The sequence below is a fragment of the Pelodiscus sinensis genome, chromosome 6 (assembly GCF_049634645.1).
Source record: "Pelodiscus sinensis isolate JC-2024 chromosome 6, ASM4963464v1, whole genome shotgun sequence".
Lineage (NCBI taxonomy): Eukaryota > Metazoa > Chordata > Testudines > Trionychidae > Pelodiscus > Pelodiscus sinensis.
The window spans coordinates 93,493,364-93,514,141 of NC_134716.1; the positions used below are offsets into that span (position 1 = coordinate 93,493,364).

Genomic DNA, 20,778 nt, shown 5'->3' on the forward strand with positions numbered 1-20,778 from the left:
TCTTTAAGGTTTAACAAAACCTAAAGTGACTTGTAGTGAACTCTTCCAAAATGCACAAATTTAAACCAGTTTAACTGAGGCTGTCTACACTTAAACTGCCTCAGCAACACAACTGTAGCTGTGCATCTGTAGTGCTTCAGTGTAGACACTCACTACAGTGACAAGAGTCACTTGAGTTAATCCGTCTGAGAGGTGGAAGCTAAGTCAATGGAAGAGTTTTTCCAACCTTGCACAGTGTATATTGGGGGTTAGGTTGGCTTAACTGGTACATAGCCATGTGGATTTTTACATCCCCGCGACATAGTTTGGTTAGCTTAACTATTTAAATGTAGACCTGGCCTTAAAGCTAGTATATGCTACAGCAACTGAAGGAGCACAGAGTCTCTCTCTGTGTAGTAACTCTCTTCCCCAGGCCATATTAAGTAGGCTGATAGAAGAATGTCTGTTTTTGGAGTTCAGGTGGACATAACTGTGATGTTCTTGGTGATCTGAGTCTTACAGCTATAGACTGGGCCTAAAAATCTGTGTGTGTTTTGATTTGGTTTTAAAATGAACTGCTGTGAACTCCTCTGCATCTGTTTCAGTTTAAGGATGGGTTATGTTGATTTTTAGTTTATCCAAACTAAGGATATTAAGTAACGGTTAATTGACTAGTAGACTAGTCCATAGATACTTCTGCATTTCTCCTTTGAAATGTACAACTCGGAGTGCAGCCTGGGCCAGCATTGACCTAGCTACCACCTTTCAGCTGACTCCGGGCTGCATGTGGCGTGCCAGCTTTGAAATGCACAAGAGTCCCTTGCTGACCCTGGGCTCTATGCTATGCTGCCATTTTGAAATGCCACACGGAGCCTGGTCAGCTGGGGACTCCTCAGCTGATCCTGGGCTCCGTGCAGCAAGTCAGTGGAACCTGGGATCAGCTGGGGAGTCCCCAGTTGATCCCAGACTCCACGCACCGCAACGCCGATCCTGGGCTCAGCTGTGCGATGCTGCCACTTTGACGTACCCCTTTCCTCCCCCCCCCCTTTTTCTGCCTCTACTTGATAGTGAGCAAGGGAGGGGGAATTGACTAGTCGACTGATAAGCATTTGCTTATCAGATAGTTGACTAGTCCTTAACGTCCTTAAGCCAAGTCCTAAGTAAGTTGCTCCAAAACAGAATTTCTTCATAGGCTTTTGCATTGTTTTCACTACATGGGTTTTTAAACTGATTCTAAGTTAAGCTGGTATAGTTTTCTCATGTAGATATATCTGAAGTTATAACTTTCAGAATGTGTTAAATGAGGAGTTGATAGAGGATATTCATTCATTAGAGCATGAAGTAAAATAAATCTGTTGAACATAGTTAACTTGCTGGGCACATAGCATTGGAGATATAGCAGTGCAGATATTTTTCATTTTGTCTACTGGTTTTAGTCCTCAGACCTACAGCATAAATTTGGATCAATTGGGTTGTGTCTAGTAACTCTGATACCTGAATATTTGCAGTTTGGTTTTAATGGATACAAAATAAATGTCAACAAACACTCTTAATTATATTGGTATGGATTTCATATACAACATCGTTTTGCCCTCTAAGATTACTATTAGAGCTTTTGTAATTGTATTTCTTTCCCCTCCTCTTTTCCAGTGGAATGAGACGATTGAACTCTTTCGTAAAGGGATGCCATTACGGAGGCATCGCAGTCTTTTCAAAAACTATGAGTGTTGCTTCAAAGCTTCAGAGGCAGTAGACTGGTTACATGAACTGCTCAGACATAACCAAAACTTTGGCCCAGAAGTCACTCGTAATCAAACAATTCAGCTGCTTAAAAAATTTCTGAAAAATCATGTTATTGAAGATATCAAAGGAAGATGGGGAAAGGAAGACTTTGAGGATGACAGCCATTTATATAGGTAAATCACTATATGATATATCCTGGGTGAATTTAGTTTTTGGGAAAGTAAGGGAAATTAATGACACTAGTGAGGGGGTTCACAACCTGCTTACTTTGTGCATCTACTTATCTCTTAACATGTTTACCTGTTATCTTTTATATAGCCCTGTTCTTCAGCTGAACCAGATATTAGCAATACTGTATAATTGTGATATCACATGAAGAAACCTTGCTCAAAAATGAAATTTCAGACACAACATATCTACGCTGTTTCTAGTAACTCCCGAATAGTCTGTAGTATACTAACCTGTTTTTTGCTTACTGTGATCAATATTTTTACTAAATAAATCAAATCTATACTCAAGTTCCCAACTGATTAACACTTAAGCATATGATTGATTATATATGCTCAAATACTTCCCTTGGTGGAAACCTAGCTACATTTCTAAGAAGTATTGGTCCTCATGTGTCGTTGGCATTTGGGCAAATCATCTCTAGATAAGTCTGCTGTGTTTCTTCTGAGTCTCTTCCTGTTTTCTCTCTACTTCTTGTCCTTCAGCCCCCTACATTTCTTACTTAGCTTTGATGTTCAGGAGCTTCTGTAGGGGGATACTTTTTTCCAGCACCTTAGAGAAGAGATGAGCGTTTCTCAAATCCTTCTTGCACTATTGGATATCACTTAACATGTGAACAAGACTCTGCCATCCCTGTGTATTCTGGACTTCTCTTAGTTCTCTTTATTCAATGTAGGGATGTAAGTGACTAGTCGAGTAGTGAAAGGTAGCAAGGGGGGGAAGCAGCAGCTGGTCTTGGGAGGGGGGGGGGGAGCCAGCTTAAAAGCTGGTCCCCCTCAGCACTGTCTCTATAGAGTGTGGAGAGGCAGAGGCACAGCAGTCCCGACTCACACCAGGTCCGAAACGCTGCGCCTCTGTTTTTAAATGTAGCCTGGTGACTCTTACTACATTTAAAAAGCAGAGCCACAGCAAATCCCCTTATCGACTAATAGATGGAAATTCCATTGACTACTTGATCAGCGTACTAGCCATTATTGAACATCCCATTAGTCCTGTGACTTTACCCTCTTTGAATAGTGTTAAATGGAGGGATTCTTTCAGTTAGTCCTTTTTATGTGTTTCTCCGGCTGCCCAATAGCATACTTGCCATGGTGCTAGTTCTGGCTTCATTCCTAAAATATGTAGCAAATATTTTGATGTCTTTTCTGGATAACTTCAGAGATAGGGAGTCGATGAACTTGCTAATGATCTTCAGCATTTGTTACAAATTAATTCCATTTCTTACCTTGTATTTTTCTAAGGGTTTTGGTTTTGAAGGCATTTAGATGCTTGCTTTTTATGGGTTTCCAGTTTTCATATTCATGTGTTCAGATGGAAATAACTTTGGAATTGAAGATTTGTAGTTTGGTCTATAAGTTGTAGATTTTCAGTGACAATTCTCGTTTTAACTGGAAAATGAATCTGTTACCTTATCCATCATGGTATTATAGCTTTCCTGACCTTCCCCCCCCCCCCACCTATTGGCTTGCATATTCCTGACAAGGTGTATGAATAAATTAATTTCTGGTATTCCTTTGTCTTCTAAAGTGATATTTGTGTGGGAGTTTCTGGAATTCGTATGACACTTGTTTTTAATTAGTTACTTTTTGCCGCTGTGCTGGACAGTCTTGCAGTCTCTGTTTGCATGTCAGTAAAGCTGCCACTTGAAAGATCTCCAGCTGTCCATACACTGGGTACAAGTCAAACCAGACTGGAGACCATATCTAGTTCTTCATTGTTGGGTTAAAAAGAAATGTAGGTTGCCAAAAACTAAACGTTATTCACTGAGACCATTTTAGGATGTCAGGACAATATTTAAAAATCCTGTCACTGAGTCCTTCTTCCATAGTTACTTGAATTAATAACCAGGGATTTATCCCTAGGAAATATCAAAGGGGCTATTTGTGTGGAAAGGCTGAGATGATTGTTTGGACAGCTGTTCCTTTGTACAAGTTGAATTCATACTAAGAAATGTATGATATACTGCTCCCATATTTTCATTGATTATGTATAAAATATTTTATAGTTAAGTTTTGGATATGACTCCTTGATCTTGACCTTAAATCACATTTGAGAAGTTCCAGAGCAAACTGGAAGATTACAAAAGGGTTACTTTCTAAGACGTATATAATTTTGTATGGGGGAAAAAAATGATGGGAGAAGGAATTGGACAAATAAATTGAACTAGACTTGAGTGTTTTATATGTCAAATGAAAATACAGCTTCAATTATACAATTTAGTTCACAAATGAATTGTTTTATAAATTCACTGTGCAGATGGCATTTGACTCATTAAAATGTATCATATTTTTACTCCTAGGGATGGACTCTCTTTGTTCCTGTTTCCCTGCAATCCCTCATACTTCCATATGTGGCAGTTATGTCTAGGAATTAGATGACTTGGGGAGAAAATTATTAGATTAATTTTATAGCAGAATGCTTGCTCCTGAAAGATCCCCTGATCTGTTCAGTGTTTCAGCAAGGATATACACTTTAAATAGAAATGACAGATTATTTTATTTTTTATTGTTACCAGCAAGATTTTATATTTCATGTTATGGAAAAATGTGAATTTTCCTATGGAATTGAGGTGTAATACAGTAAAACTCCAATGGTCCAGCACTCCTGATGGTCCAGCACCATCAGGAACCTGGAAGTGCTCCGGGAAGCTGGACCATTGGAGCTGCTCTGCCCCCAGCATCCCCGATTCAGCCGCTGCTAAAACTGACCAGCGGCTGAATCGGGAAAGCCGGGGGCAGAGCTCCTCCGGGCTGCCATGGGCGGCTGGGATTCTCCAAGCCCCAGCTCTGGCTATCCATGGCAGTGCAAGGCCAGGTTTCCCTGGCTGCACACTGCTGTGGGCGGCTAAGATTCTCCAGCCTCCAGCTCTGGCAGCTGTGGGTGACCAGGTTTTTTCACCTCCAGACCCACACTGCCACCTGCTGCTGGGCTTCTCTGGCACCCAGTTCCATGCTGCCGTGGGTGGATGGGGTTCTCCAGTCCCTGGCTCCACACTTCTGCAGGTGGCCAAGGTTCCCTAGCTCCACATTGTTGCGGGTTGCCGGGGTTCTATGCCCCGGTGCCAGCTCCAGCACTGGTGTGGAGCTCCTCCAATCCCACTGCCCCCAGGCCTGACCAGGCTACTGGCCGTCCTGCCATTAGGCTCCCAGGCTCTTTGGTTCAGGAGCAACTGTGGTCCTGCCGGACCACAGATGTTGCCAGACCAGAGAGTACTGCATTTTAGAGGTGCAAGCTATACTGGTACCCTTGTTTATTCTTAATCTACCAGGAGTTGGCTTGCTCAGTTTAATTTCCTCGTAGCCAGTGCTTTTGCTCTTCCTGAATCTAGACTTAACTAGAAAGGGCAGCAGGGACTACAGGGAAGGCAGAAGTGGGAATTCTGAAACAATAGAGACAAATCAAAGATCTTTGCTTAGGAAAAAAAGGGGGAGAGCATTATACAGACACAATTTTAAAAAAAGCACCCCAGCCATGGTAATTCAGAACTGCGGTCATCTGAAGCTCATGATACCATCTACGTGTTTTGTTAGTCTATAAAGTGCTACCGGACCATTTGTTTTTTTTTTTTCTATACAGACTAACTCGGTTACCCCCTGAAGGTTCAAGAAATATCAAAATGTAACATTGTTACATTAATGTTGAGTAGGAATGTAAAATCTCATTTAATTAGGTAACTGGTTAAACTTTGTTTAGCCCCCTTTCTCATCCCTAGACTGAGGATATTAACTGTATTATTAATCAATCTATAACTGGAGTTGTGAAATTGGTGTGGAGGAGGCTTTTGTTACTTTTGTTACTTGTGGTCAGAACTCATGCCCTTCTTTGGATGCTGCTAACCCATCCCTGCCGGTTTTGCCATGTCTCTGGATCATAAAGATTCTTTTGAAGAGGGGTTATGGTGATGGCATTGTTTTGGGAGATTTGTGTGTTCAAAAATGCTTCCCGATAACCCTATTCTGAAAGGATTTTACCTTGCATAATGCTATTCCACTGCAACAGTTACATTCAGCTTCCTGGGGAGGCGACTTGGCTGCAGCAAGCCAAGGAAACTTCCTCTCTGGGAGCTGGATGGGCAAGGACTACCAGCTTTGCTGCCGGGGAGGCTTTGCTGCAAGCTCTGTAGCATAAAGACAATCTTAGCTTTATATTGCAGAACCCATAGCACGTGAAACTGTATCAAAGTCAGCAAGGGTAGGGAGGAGCAGGAGCCAGTGCTGGGGGGAGCTGGCTCAAAAGCCGGTTAACCCCCAGCACTGGCTCTTGTTACCAGATGTGCCCAATACTCTGGGGTATGCTCATTTATTAGGGTTATTATTATGGGGCTGGGAGGAGGTTCACATTTCTACCAGCATGCTGCATGTGGTTCCTGTGCTCTCATATGGAGCCGAATTCTCCCTGCTGCCAATTCCCTCTCCTACTGGAGCTCTCCTGGAGGAACTAGGTTCCTCAGGATGGGGTTCTTCCCACCTTAGCAACACATGGAAACTCACACCCACTACCTGAGCATGTCTGAGAGGACTGGGTAATCAGCACTTACAAGCTAAGCCCTCATATGTGCCTGGACTCAGCAGTCTAGGTTTAACAGCAATGCCACACTGCCCCCTCATGTGCCTTTGGACTTAGTGGGCTGGATTTAACAGCACTTTAAGCTGCCATCCTTGTATGCCTCCAGGTTCAACACCTTCCTATCGCCACTTTCACACCACAATCATTTGCTGGAAACCACACAACGAGCAAACCCCACAGGATTTTGGACACTATAGGGATCTTTAGCTTTGGTACAAGAAGAGTTGTTGCAGAGTGAATGGGGAAGCCAAAACAGCACCCCGAGGAAGAATGAGAGAGAAAGGAAGAGAGAGAAGCAACCATCTTAATAAAAATTATTTATTTCTGGGTAGTGAAAATATATATATATATATATATATATATATATATATATATGGAGCCAAACACACACAACAGTTAAAATATTAAATCTACATTGAAACTGATTATAAATGTTAGGGCTAACTAACCATATAACAATTTACATAGGGCAGGATCAGGAGGCTATGCTTAAAGAGGTAGTGGGGGCGGAGGGCGATCACAGGGGAGAGAGGGACCTCACCACTCTGTGGCCCTCACACTGATTAGGGTTCCCAGATGGTGATGGGAGCCGGGGGTTCAGAGGGCAGGAGACGAGCAGAGCCCCCAGCACATCAGACAGGAAATGAAGTCTCAATGGGTATGTCTACACTACCACCCTAGTTCGAACTAGGGTGGTTAATGTAGGCAACCGGAGTTGAAAATGAAGCCTGGGATTTGAATTTCCTGGACTTCATTTGCATATTGCCGGGCGCCGCCATTTTTAAATGTCCGCTAGTTCGGACTCCGTGCCCGCGGCTATACGCGGCACGAACTAGGTAGTTCGGATTAGGCTTCCTATTCCGAACTACCGGTACACCTCGTAATGATCTGGGGCTACTCCATTCCAGCTCGTGCTGGGTCTGGAACCTATCCCTGCTGTGGCTCTTCAGTTTAAATGTAGTAGGAGCCAGGCTGCATGTATCGGAAAAATTGTATTGACTACACAATTAGTCAATTACCTGCTTCTCAGCATCCTTCATCTGAGCAACTATTTGAGGCTTGGCTCCCTGCATGTATTCTCACGAAAGCTTAGGAGAAAGGTCTCCACTATGATCTCAAGGTACTCCTATATAGCTCTTTCAATTTGCTTTTTTATTTCTCTGGGTGGGTAGTTGAGGTTTATAAATGCTTGGTAGAGATCCTGAAGTTTCTGGTCTCTGTCAGTGGGATTAGAGCAGATGCGGTTGTATCGAAGGACTTGGCTATAGATGATGGATCATATAGTGTGTTCTGGATGGGAGCTGGAAGCATGTAGGTAACTGTATGAGTCAGTGGGTTTTCTGTAGAGAGTGGTGTCTAATTTTGCATTGCTGATTTGTACTGTGGTGTCCAGGAAATGGATCCAGGCTGTGATTGATGGTGGGGTGTAGGTTGTTAAAATCTCTGTGGAATGTCTCCAGTGTTTCTTGGCCATGCGTCCAGATCATAAAGATGTCATCAATGTAGCGTAAGTAGAGAAGGGATAAAAGGGGACAGGAGTTGAGGAAACATTGTTCTAGGTCGGCCATAAAGATATTAGCATACTGTGGGGCCATGCGTGTACCCATGGCTGTGCCGCTGATCTGGAGGTATAAGTTGTTCTTAAACTGGAAATAATTTTGGGTGAGAACAAAGTTACATAGGTCTGCTGTCAGACTGGCAGTGGTGTCCTCTGGGATAGTGTTTTTAATTGCTTGTAATCCGTCTTCATGTGGGATGTTGGTATATAGAGCTTCTACATCCATGGTGGCAAGGATGGTGTTATTAGGGAGGTTATCAATGTTTTGTAGTTTCCTTAGGAAGTCAGTAGTATCTCGGAGATAGCTGGGCGTGTTGGTTGTGTAGGGTTTGAGAAGAGAGTCTACATAGCTGGATAAACTAGTAGTGAGTGTGCCGATACCAGAGATGATGGGGTGTCCGGGTTTATGGATTTTGGGAAGCAGATAGAACAATCCTGGTCGGGGGTCAGAAGGTGTTTCTTTGTGGATTTGTTCCCGAGTAGCTGTAGGGAGGCTTTTAAAGAGACAGTGTAGTTTCTTTTGGTATTCCGAGGTGGGATCAGAGGAGAGAGGTTTGTAAAATGCGGTGTTGGAGAGTTGTCTGGTTGCCTCCTGGTTATAGTTGGCCTTATTCATAATGACCACAGCACCCCCTTTGTCAGCTGGCTTGATTATAATGCCCGGGTTGTTTTTGAGACTCTGGATGGCATAGTGTTCAGCGTGGCTGAGATTGTGTCACTTGTTGTTGTTTGCGAATAATGTCAGTCTGTGTGTTGCGGAAGCTTTGTATATAGAAATCCAGATTGTAATTCCGACCGTCAGGGGGAGTCCATATAGAATTATTTTTCCTTTGGTGTTGATAGGGGGGATCTGGTAGGTCAGATTGATGTTCATTGGTGGCTTGGAAATATTCTCGGAGGCGGCGAAAAAAAGCCTCAAGGTCACCACAAAATTGTATCCAATTTATGGGGGATGTGGGGCAAAAAGAGAGACCCCGGGATAAGACAGACTCTTCTGCTGGATTGAGTTTGTAGGTGGAGAGGTTAACAATATTATCCGGTGGGTTGAGGTAGTTGCTGTTGTAGCATGTGGTGTGGAGCCATTTAGAAAGTTTGTCTTTTCTTTGTTGAAGGGAATAGAAGTAATTACACTAAAGTAATGGTAAAGAGCTAGGGCCTCGACAGCCTGCCCTTTTTGGGTTGTCAGTGAACCCCCCCCCCCCCCCGAATGAATTCTTCACAGTGTGAAGAAAAAGTACCTTACCACACATGCTTCTGTTAAGCTATGACCCCACCTGGGACCATAATATGGGCTCACAGATTAATATAGGGAAATGGTCCCATTGAATAGGTGGATCAGCAACGAGACTTCTCTTCCTCCTGGGAGATGCTTCCAGTTCATCTGAGAATCTTTTGCCTTCTGTCAAGCCTCTCACCAGGAGCTGAAGACTGGAGTTCTGTTCTCCTTTCTGGTTGTCCACTAACAATATTATATCTTTCCCTTTTTGGGTTCCTACAAATTAAGGATGTTAACTAATCAGTAATTTACTAGTCAGATAGTTGGTGGAAAGTCCATCAACTACTCGACTAGTTGATAGGCACTTCTATGTTCCTCCTTTGAAATGTACAAGGAGGGCTAGGGCTCTTGTACATTTCAAAGGAGGAATGCGGAACTCTGCATGCAGCTTAGGGCCAGCAGGAAATCTCGCTGACTCCAGACTCCAGGAGGGCACTTATCCTTTGAAATGCACAAGAGCCCCACAGTGTTTCAAAGCAGCAGTGCTGCACGGAACCTGAGTACAGGATCTGTGTGGTGCTGCTGCTTTGAAGTAACCCCCCCTCCCAGCACCTTTGCTGCCTCTGTCTGATAGAGTCAGCGGGGTGGGGGTAGGGAGGACAGGGAAATCAACTAATTGACTCGATTATACGATAATCATTTGCTCATTGGATAGTCGACTAGTCCTTAACATCTCTAAAGGTCAGATGCTTAAAGGTCAGATGTGATGGGGCAGCTTACACTCATATTAGCTCATTAACCTTGTGTTACCCAAAGAGGGATTTGTTATACCCCATCACAGTTCATAATGATGGATTTTTTTTATTAGCTATAGCTTTCCTTCTAGACTTTCTTCTTGAATGCTTCAAGTTTCTTTAGATCTTTTACCAGAGGGGAGAGTCCTCACAGAGAACTATTCTTGCCTCTTAGGCTCTTCTCTTTCACATGGTTTTCATGTTTTAAGATTTGATTTATTTGATCATTACTGTAATGAGCCTTTTTAAATTGAGATTTCCAGATATTATAAACAACTCATTGTTCAGTTGCATGGTTGTGACATAAGCAGTAAATTACATAGATGATTTAATTTATTATTTTACTTTAATCTTTGTACGTGTTTTGAAAATAAACTGCATCCAGACTGGACAAGCAAACACCTTTCCCAAGCTTCCAAAAACAAGTGCATACACGGTAAAATGAAATCTCATCTCTTTCCTGGGATTAGTTTGTATTCAAAAAGGAATTCACACTGAGAGTTTTTCTCCAGATGGATTCTCTTAGGGGTACTACCTCAGGACATGTGTGTGCCATCTCTTTGCTTAGAAGGGAATGTCTTCATTGCAGAGTTAACTTGGGTGATCAGCAGCTGGGTCTGAGCATCTGGATTACTACAGCTTGCATGTGAGCAGCCACTGCAAAACCACATTAGAGTTATTGTGTCCTGACTGGTGCTTAATCTGTTTTTTGTGCTGCAGTATGATGAGCTGCTCTGTTTGTTTGTTTGTTTGTTTCCCAGTGAAGTGTGGGAAAACTTGTCTTCTAGGAACACCAGAGAAGGATTTGGGAAATCACTGGAGGGCTATCAGAATTGAAATGACTTGCCATGCATCCTCACTACAAAGAGAGTTTTATCAACTCATGTGAAATCCTTACTTGGGTTTTAGACAATAGCTCCAGGTGAGCCAGGTAGCTAGAGTTGAAAGCATTACTAACCTAGAAAGAGGGTTTTGAATGTCAATGAGAAGGATCTGAAGGATAATATCCAAGAAGGAGCCCTAATTATCTCTTCAGTGAAGATGTAACCTAACAGATTCCGATGAGTGACAACCCACCTGATTCAATGAGAAAGCACAATCTACTTAAACTTTTCCTCACAAGGTCAACATCTAATATGTAGAAGTGTTTAGGCATACCTTGCCAGCCTTATAGATTCATATGTGTACCCACATATTAAGTAGTATAGAAAGACACAGGTTGAAAACAATACATATAAAATTGCATAATATTTAGAAGTTATTTAGAAGTTTTTTGAAAGTTTTATCTTTAATGTTCTTTAGGTTTCCTCCTTCCTCACCACTGAAGCCATATCCAGCAAGGCCTCCATATAGAAAGGAAGTGATTAAATTTCCAGACTGGAATGTTCCTGAAGCTGGCACTTCTCAAGAACACATCCCAGTGAAGCCTCTTATGATGGTAAGATTTCTTGTTTACAAGTTTCTAAAATATTTGGTATTCTTCTTTGAGTGGCCCCGTTGGTGCTCCACTCTAGGTGTCTGGTCCCATCCCGCTGCCGCAAATCGGAGAGCTATCAGAGCCGTGGTTTGCCAGACTGTGCATGCATGGCTGCCAGAGGCGGTGTTCGCGCCTTTGATGTGTTGCACATGGTCCAGCTTGCTCAGTTCCTCTCAGCCGCCCTTGGTCGCGGACGAGAGCTCCTTCTTGTCAGTTTCATTTCCAGCGATTTTTCTCTCAGAGCCTTCACATTTGTAAATAGTTTCAGAACTCTATCCTTCCTTACTTTGTTAAATTTACCAGTTCTTAAAAAAAAAAAAAAAAAAAAGCAAAAAACAAATTTTTCTACAGACTTGGACAGTATCTGCGGCTATTTGTGTTTTTAAAAAAAAAAAAAAAAGAAAGAAAAAGAAAAAACCCACAGCCTGAGTCTCAGTGCAGCAAGTTAGGAGGATGAGCATAGGAGAGATTGTACATAGTCAATTTCTCTCTCCCCACTGTTTCAGTATGCCGGTGTCCCCCGGTTTCAAGAAGTGCTCAGTCTGCCGGGAATCCATGCCGGCATCTGACGGGCATGATTTTTGTGTCAGGTGCTTGGGTGAGATGCATGTCCCCCAAAAATGCACCCACTGTAGCAAACTAACGGCGAGGGCACGAAAGGATCGAGACTTGCGCCTGAAGCTGATTCTTTATGGAAAGGTGCTAGAGTCCGATGCCATCCCTGCCTCTGGCACAGCAGCCCAGAAACGCCGGGCAACGTCTCCTGGGACTGCCGTTATGAAAAAGACTAAGGCGTCCCCAGCTCGATCGCTGCCAGCCACCACCAAAATGCGATGCCCTGACAAGGCATCCGGGACAGATGCCCCAGGACAGCAACAGGCTCCTAGAGTGAGGAGATTGCCTGAGCCGGGATTGCAAGGGACAGGAGCACCGGCTCCAACAACTGCGCAGAAGTCAGCATTGGCAGGAGTGCGAAAGCCAGCCCTGCCAACGGCTGCCCAAGTGGCGCCGGCTGCGGCCTTTTTAAACCCCTCGGTGCCGAGCTGCCAAGTCTCCCAGGCGGCACTGCTGGCATTGTCCGATCTGCTGGCACCGAGATCTTCCTCGGCACCGCCAACACCACCCCCATGTGGAGATACAGCGGCACTGCAGCCACGTTTGGCACCGAGCTCTCCACCAGCAGATGAAATTGACAAGGCTTCACTGCCTTGCAAAGCTGCGGGAAAATAAACTTACAGGGTGCTTTCCCTGTCGCCTACCTTCTCTCCAGGACCATCTCCTTCTCCACCCAGGTACTGAAGGCACTGGGACTATAGCCTTTCTCCATCTTACCAAGTGCTTAGAAGATCTTCCCATGGGGACACGGTCTATATAGAAACAAGACGCTCCCATCGCGTTCTCGATCCCCCAGGAGGTCACCAAGGCATAGACCACCTAGGCGGTTGCCGTGGCGAGTCTACTACATCCGCAGTTCAAGATCCTCCAGATACACCTCGCCAGCACGATCTGACCATTACTATGGGTGCTACCATAGGGCTGAATATGACTGCCCCCAACCTGGACACGCTACCCTATCTTATAGGGGTTCTTCATGTACCTGTCCATCACCCGGTGTGCAACACTCACTTGAGCGTCCACAGCAATTGTTTTCATCGCCTCTGTCAAAAAACTTAACCATCCATCAGGATCGCTCGGAACCAGAAGAGGGCCAACTGTCCGAGGCAGAAGATCCTCAGCCACACATTTCTCCAGCTGACTGTTCCTCGTCATCACTGAATGAAGCAATGGTTCCAGATGACACATCTCCCTTGGATGACCTGAAGCAGTTCCAGGATCTATTCAAAAGGGTGGCAAACACACAAGAAATACAATTAACGGACATTCCCATGAAGAAACATCTTTTGAAGAATTTGCGGCGGCAACAACAACGGGCAAAAATCGCCCTCCCTATCGATGAGGCCATCATGGAAGTGGCAGACGAAATATGGCAGACTCCTACATTGACTGCCCCAACTAGTAAGTGGGTTGATAGGAAGTATTTTGTACCCGCTAAAGGACTGGATTTCCTTTTCAACCACCCTCAACCCAACTACCTTGTAGTTGATGCGGTACAGCGGAGGTTTAAGGCTCCTCAATATAAGAATACAATCCAAGACAAGGATAATAAAAAATTGGACGTTTTTGGAAGAAAGGTTTACTCTTCGGCTAAGTTGTTACGAATCGCAAACTATATGGCCCACCTTTCTAACCACAATTTTGATAACTACTCAAAGCTTACAGAGCTACTACAATATCTTCCTGATGCCAAGAAACCCTTACTGAAGGCCATAGTCCAAGAAGGATATATAGCCTGTAATACTACTTTGCAGATGGCCAACACGGCTGCACGGGCCATGGCTATGGGGGTCGCGATGAGGCAGTCTTCCTGGTTATCATTCACCGGAACCACATGGGAGCTTCAGAATAAAGTTGAAGACCTACCCTTTGATAAACAAAAGCTCTTCGCTAGTAACACTGACGAAGTTCTCCATTCTGGCAAAGACTCACTTCACGTACCTTGGGAATGTACACACCTCGCTATAAACATAAGCACTACTATCCTTACCAACGGAGGTATGATTGATTCTTATTGAACGCACAATCACGTCCCCAAGACAATCAGCGCTTCCAGCAGCATCCTCAACGTAAGAGATCTCGAATCGTTCATCCAATCAAGCTGCACCTAAGCAGCAAATTTGACGTTCCCGTCGAGGACGCAAGAACGACTCCCACGTTCAACGTACCACAGAACTCTTTACACCTGTTTCACCATGGCTTAAAATAGTACCTCCTTCATTGGTCCAATGTCACCGCGGACAAGTGGATACTGGAGGTGGAATAATCTGGTCTCTCCATCCCCTTTCTATCCATTCCCCGCACAACCCCTCCTACCCTATCCCTTTTCAGGGACCCCCCTCACGAGCATTTGCTGAAGCAAGAAGTTCAGCGCCTTCCGAATATCGGTGCAATAGAGAGGGGTACCAAGTCAGTTTCGGGGGAAAGGATTTTTATTCCCGGTACTTCCTTACCCCAAAGAAGACAGGAGGATGGAGACCCATTTTGGACCTACACAAGTTAAACCGCTACCTCGGGAAACATCGCTTCAAGATGGTGACCCTAAATGCCATTATTCCGTCATTGAACAAGGGGGGACTGGTTTGCAGTCCTTGACCTGCAAGATGCCTACATCCATGAGGCACACAGGCATTTTCTCTGTTTCCAGCTAGGTCAAGAACATTTCCAGTACAGAGTACTACGTTTCGGCTTGGCATGCGCACCCAGAGTCTTCACCAAAACCTTAACGGTAGTGGCTGCCCACTTGTGCAGACTGGGAGTGACAATTTTCCCATACTTGGACGATTGCTTCATAAGAGGCAATAACATATTCAGAGGCCAAACACATGGTGACAACAGCCTCTCAGATTTTTCACTTTCTGGGTCTACTCGTAAACATGCAGGAATCCTCGCCAGAACCTACACAAGATCTGATCTTCATAGGGGCAAGGTTTGACTCGAGAACAGCGCGTGCTTACTTACCTGCCGAATGTTTTGCCACCATTCGAGATCTTGTTCACATGCTGACGTATGCCCTGACGATTCCCGTCAGTGTTACAACTACTGGGACACATGGCTGCCTCAACAACTATTGTTCAAACCGCAAGGTTACATTTTTGCTGCCTTCAACACTGGCTGACTACAGTATACACTCCGGTGAAGGACAACATTCACAAGGTGATAGTGATACCATCACATATACAACAATCCCTGCAGTGGTGGACCAAGTCGCCCAATCTTATGGTGAGCATTCCTTTTCACCATCCACAACCGTCGAAGCAAATAACAATGGATGCGTCCCTTACTGGCTGGGGAGTGCATATGGACGACATGACGGTTCAAGGTCGCTGGTCTCTGCAGGAGATGCTCTTACATATCAACATTCTCGAGTTAAAAGCAGTGCGTCATGCATATCAGCATTTTCAGTCCCATATAAGGAACATGACCGTCAGAATCCTTACGGAGAATATTGCCACCATGTACTACGTAAACAGACAGGGAGGGGCTCGATCCCGATCCCTCTGTATAGAAGCGATGCACTTGTGGAACTGGTCTATCCGCATCAATACCGTCCTGACAGCCACCTATTTGTTGGGCATCCAGAATACTATTGCGGACTCGCTCAGCGGGCTGTTTCCCCACGACCACGAGTGGGAACTTGGCACGGACATTCTGCATGGTATTTTCGCCCAATGGGGTTCCCCTCAATAGATCTGTTTGCTACTGCTGCCAATGCCAAGTGTCCCAATTATTGCTCCAGGGCAGGGATTGGATGCCACTCCTTGGGAGATGCTTTTCTTCACTATTGGGGAACGTCACTACTATACGCCTTTCCCCCGATCGTCCTAGTTCCCAGAATCCTGGAAAAGATGACTATAGAAAGGGCTCGAGTAATCTTCATAGCCCCAGATTGGCCACGGCAGCCTTGGTATTCAATACTCCACCAGATGTCCATCAGGACACTGTACACCCTTCTTCTGCTTCCGGACCTCTTGACTCAGGACAATGGCTCCCTTTCTCATCCGAAACCTGAAACATTACACCTCACAGCGTGGTTGCTCGCTGTTTCAGTCCGGTTGAATGCTCACGCTTACAGAGAGTCAAGCAAGTATTAGTACAAAGCAGAAAAGACTCTACTCGAAAGACCTACCTCGCAAAGTGTGCCAGATTTGAAGCGTGGTGTGGCAGTGATGGCAGGGATGCTCACATTGCAGGAATATCCCAGATACTTGATTACGTTTTGTACCTCCACAACACGGGCCTTGCAAAAGCCTTGCTGCGAGTGCATGTAACAGCAATTAGTGCTTTTCATCGGGGTCAGGATGAGTTCTCTGTATTTGCTCATCCCATCACAAAGAGGTTTCTGAAGGGACTCACGAAACTCAACCCACCACGACGACCACCACCACTTTCTTGGAATTTAGACTTCGTTCTGGATTCTCTGACACGCTCCCCCTTTGAACCCTTAGCTACAATACCATTACAGCTTTTAACCACAAAATTGCTTTTTCTGCTTGCCATTACATCAACTTGAAGAGTGAGCGAAATAGGAGGTGATGACATGAATGCAGCTTACACGGTGTTTACTAAGGAGTCGGTAACATTGAGCTCTCATCCAGCATTTGTTCCAAAAGTTTGTTCGGATTTCCACATCAACGATCCGGTTGTTCTTCCCTGTTTCTATCCCAAGCCTCATGCTTCGAGGGAAGACGTACTGTTGCACACGCTCGATGTGAGGAGGGCATTAGCTTTTTATATCGAAAGAACGCAACACTTAAGGAAATTGGACCACCTAATAGTATCCTTAGTGGATCGATCCAAGGGAGAACCAGTCACTTCCCAACAGATTGCAAGATTAATAGTGTCGTGTATTACAACCTGTTACTCCATACGTAACAAACCTCTTCTGTGTTCACCTAAGGCCCATTCTACGAGAGCAGTAGCCGCGACTACAGCTTTTCTCAGAGGTGTTCCATTCCGAGACATTTGTTGAGCAGCAACATGGTCCTCGCATTCTACCTTTATGAGGCATCACACTATAGTAAACCAATTTGCTGCTGATTCCTCAGTGGCTACGGCAGTCCTTTCCCATATTCAAAAACCTTACTTCCGGAGCGCTCTAATGTTTGAGTACTGCTCCGAAGTCACCTAGAGTGGAGCACGCTCGGGGCCACTCAGAAGAAGAAGAAGAAGAAGAAGTTACTCACCCTGTGAAGTAACGATTGTTCTTCGATATGTGCCCCGTGGGTGCTCCATGACCCGCCCTTCCTCCCCGCTCCAGAATATTTCATTTTTCTCGTTTCAGGGAATGGCTGAGAGGAATTGAGCAAGCCGGACCGTGCGCAACACATCAAAGGGGGGAGGGATAGCTCAGTGGTTTGAGCATTGGCCTGCTAAACCCAGGATTGTGAGTTCAATCCTTGTGGAGACCATTTGGGGTAAAAATTCATCAGGGATGGTACTTGGTCCTGCTGTGAAGACAGGGGACTGGACTCGATGACCTTTCAAGGTCCCTTCCAGTTCTAGGAGATGGCAATCTCCATTATTATTTTTTTTTAAATATGGCATACATTTTTTTAATTGCAAGTGTAATTAACCATTGCAACAATTTACCAAGGATTAGGGTGGATTATCTATCACTGACAAATTTTAAAATGAGTTTTTTTTTTTTTCTAAATGAAAGGCTAGGAATTGTTTTGTGGGAGTTCTATAGCATTTGTTATACAGAAGGTGATGATCACAGTGGTCCCTTTTGCCCTTGGAATATATGACTCTACATCAGGTCAGGGCAGATGCTTGTGGGCCATGGCTTCTGGGCCAAATCTGGCCGAACAAGTCTCCGGATCCAGCCTACAGAGGCAGCAAGGAGCCCCAGGCAGGTTCCTCTGTTTGTCCCGCAGTCCTGTGTGCCCTGCAGAAATGCAGCTGCCATACTTCTTTCTGTTTCAAAACTGTAGGGGAGGAGAAAGCTTCAGGAGCCACCCTGCCCCCAGCACAATCCCATTGGCTGGTTTCTCTCCAGAAACCAGTCAATGGGGGCTGCTTGTTTGAATAACAGGCAGCCAAGAAGTACTATGCCCCATCTCCTCTGCTCAATTGTTCACTGAAGCACATGGCCAAGCAAGCAGGCAGGATTACTGGCTGGGAAATGTTTTACGCTCTGCAAACCTTAGCTCTGTAGGCAGGCAGGCTGGTTTGGCTGCTGGTTGGTAAGTCTCCTGGCCACAGCCTGCCTCTGGCACCCCAGCCCCTCCCTGCTCTCAACTCTCTGCCCCACCCCCCCACTCAACATACCCAAATCCTCTGTTCCCCTCTTGCACGTTGTCATGGCTCCTTCCCCACTCTGGCATGATAAATGCAGAAGTGGAAGCCTGCAAAGGTACCCCAAAATCTTATCTTTCCAGGCTTTGGTATAAACTCCCCCCCATAAATCTTAAAAACCTAGATTTTGGGGATAAAATCCACTACCACCCAAGTAATGATAAGAAAAATCAGGGGAGAGATGACTTGGGAAATTTCACCCCTAAAGTAAAAACCAAGACACACAAATTAACCAATGCCAGGTTAATACAAAGAAAAAAAAAGAACTTTTATTATCAACACAATATTCCTGTTGCAAGCATAATGACTAGATGGAAAAGTCATGACATAATATACTCCTAGGGAGGAACCCCACCATGGGCCAGGAGCTTAGTTACAAAGGAGAGGAAAACCCATTTTTAAATGCACAGACATCCGATCCCATTTCCCAAACCATAAAACAATAAAACCTAATGGATTTATCTAATCTTTACCCTGCTTACATACAGGGAAGAGTCTTTTCTTGGAGGGAGACATTCTGTCTCCCTCCCTCAGTAGCTGGAGAGAAACTGCCCTAGAGCCAAAGGAGGGAAAACCCAAAAATTCCTTTGTCCCAGTTTGAAATTCCTACCTGCATTCCTATTGGCCAACTCTACCTGGCTTAGGTATGTTAACCCCTTAGTCCCCAGGCTGCTGGCCATTTCTCATGATCATGATCTGGCACCCCAATCTCCTGCCCCAGATCACAGTCCCCTAGGTCACATCCCAAACTTCTGCACTCCGGTCCCCTGCCCTGAATCACAACTGCTTTCTTCACCCAAACTCCTTCCCAGACACTAGTCTCCTCCAAGCTCCTCTCTGCACCCAACCTCCATTTTGTTACACTTTGGTTCGGTGATGTGATGGGAGCCTCAAGGGTTAAAGCTGACTATCCAGTGAAAACTACTGGATGATGGTGAAACAAATGATTTTTATTAAGTGGAATGATTTTTTTTTATCAAAACTAACAATTAGCAAATGGTTTTTTTAAACTAGCAATTGCCCAATGCTTTTACAGCGTAGAAAACCCTAAACTTAGCTGTACTTAACTAATTACAAACTTCTTTGATTACAATTCAACTATACCAAATCACTGTCTCTAATTTGCTTAACGAAAAATACAAAAACAAAGCCAATATAATGATAATAAAAACTCTGTCCAAAGCCAGCCCCTCTAACTCCACCAGCTGCCCTAAAATAACCATAGTCATAAATCTACTTTTACAACTTAACAACTCTGGGGCTTCTGTTTCTAACACTAATACTTAACCTAAATACAACACTACTATACAACACAAAATTATACAATTTACACAGTGTGGTTAACAGAACTTAGATACACTTTACAGAATTACACAGTGAAATTAACACAGTTTAACTATTAAACCAATAACTAATACATTTAAGCAATACTTACAAATCCAGCAACGATAACAACACAAAGACACACTAGAACTCGGAGCATGCTCAGGACTCGTGCACCCCTATATTTGACTCAAAAGGTGGGGAGGCAGCCTCAGGGTGATCAATCCTTTAGTTGGGCAAAAAAGAGACACGTGCCCTCAATACACGGAACCTCCGTCAAACAAAGGGATTGAGGGTCTTTTACACACAAATTTGATGTCTAATGCCATGCTAGGGTCTGCATTTGGCAGGGCCTGATAGGCTAGTGATGAGGTAGCATGACAATACTGCCCTATAGGAGTTTTCGTGATGTATGCTTGATCCCCTCATGGACAGGACTAGATGGGGCATGGTTAGTGTGAGACAGTTGTGTTTTATTACCTTATGTTTTCTTTTTCTCTTGCCTCTAAGACTGGTCAAGCTATGGTCAAATGAGGCTTATCTGTAAATGCAGCTAGGCGCTATCTAGTCATGCTCACCTCCCTGTTTTTTGGTGCCTCTGAGTCCCAGGATGCCTGTAAGGTCAAATTCCATTCACAAAAACTGCATCTTGCTTCCCATGCTCCTCTGAGTACAGTCTGGGTTTCTTGTGAGGGGCCTTGTGTGGCAGGATGGGCTATACGCTAAGGCCATGGACAGAAAAAACCTGCTTTACAACACATTTCAGACCCCCTCCCTCCTCCATCCATATCATGGAAGAGTGCAGCCCTTGTCCACTTTGCAAAAGCTTGGAGTGCCCCCCCCCCCCATCAAAAATTATTGCCCACCACCTGCTCTACATATTCAACATTTATGTACTAATGTATTTTAAAACAACAACAAAACAACAAAAATGATCATTTTATTGGAACTGTATTGCATTGATTGGCTCACTTTAATG

The 20,778-nt window shown here is 44.5% G+C and overlaps 1 protein-coding gene across 2 annotated transcripts in view; it reads left to right on the plus strand.

Moving 5' to 3' along the window:
* The window catches only part of DEPDC1B (DEP domain containing 1B), a 47,854-nt gene that overhangs the window by 697 nt on the left and 26,379 nt on the right, over positions 1–20,778 (plus strand). Inside the window, exons 1-3 of one of the 2 annotated variants that reach the window (XM_006112662.4) lie at positions 1,762–1,895; positions 10,873–11,006; positions 11,387–11,522. In XM_006112662.4, the coding sequence (XP_006112724.2) occupies positions 10,933–11,006; positions 11,387–11,522 (210 nt within the window). In that variant the 5' untranslated portion in view covers positions 1,762–1,895; positions 10,873–10,932. Of the gene's footprint in view, positions 1–1,629; positions 1,896–10,872; positions 11,007–11,386; positions 11,523–20,778 lie in introns of those variants that run through there. The other variant, XM_006112660.4, reaches the window with a different exon arrangement.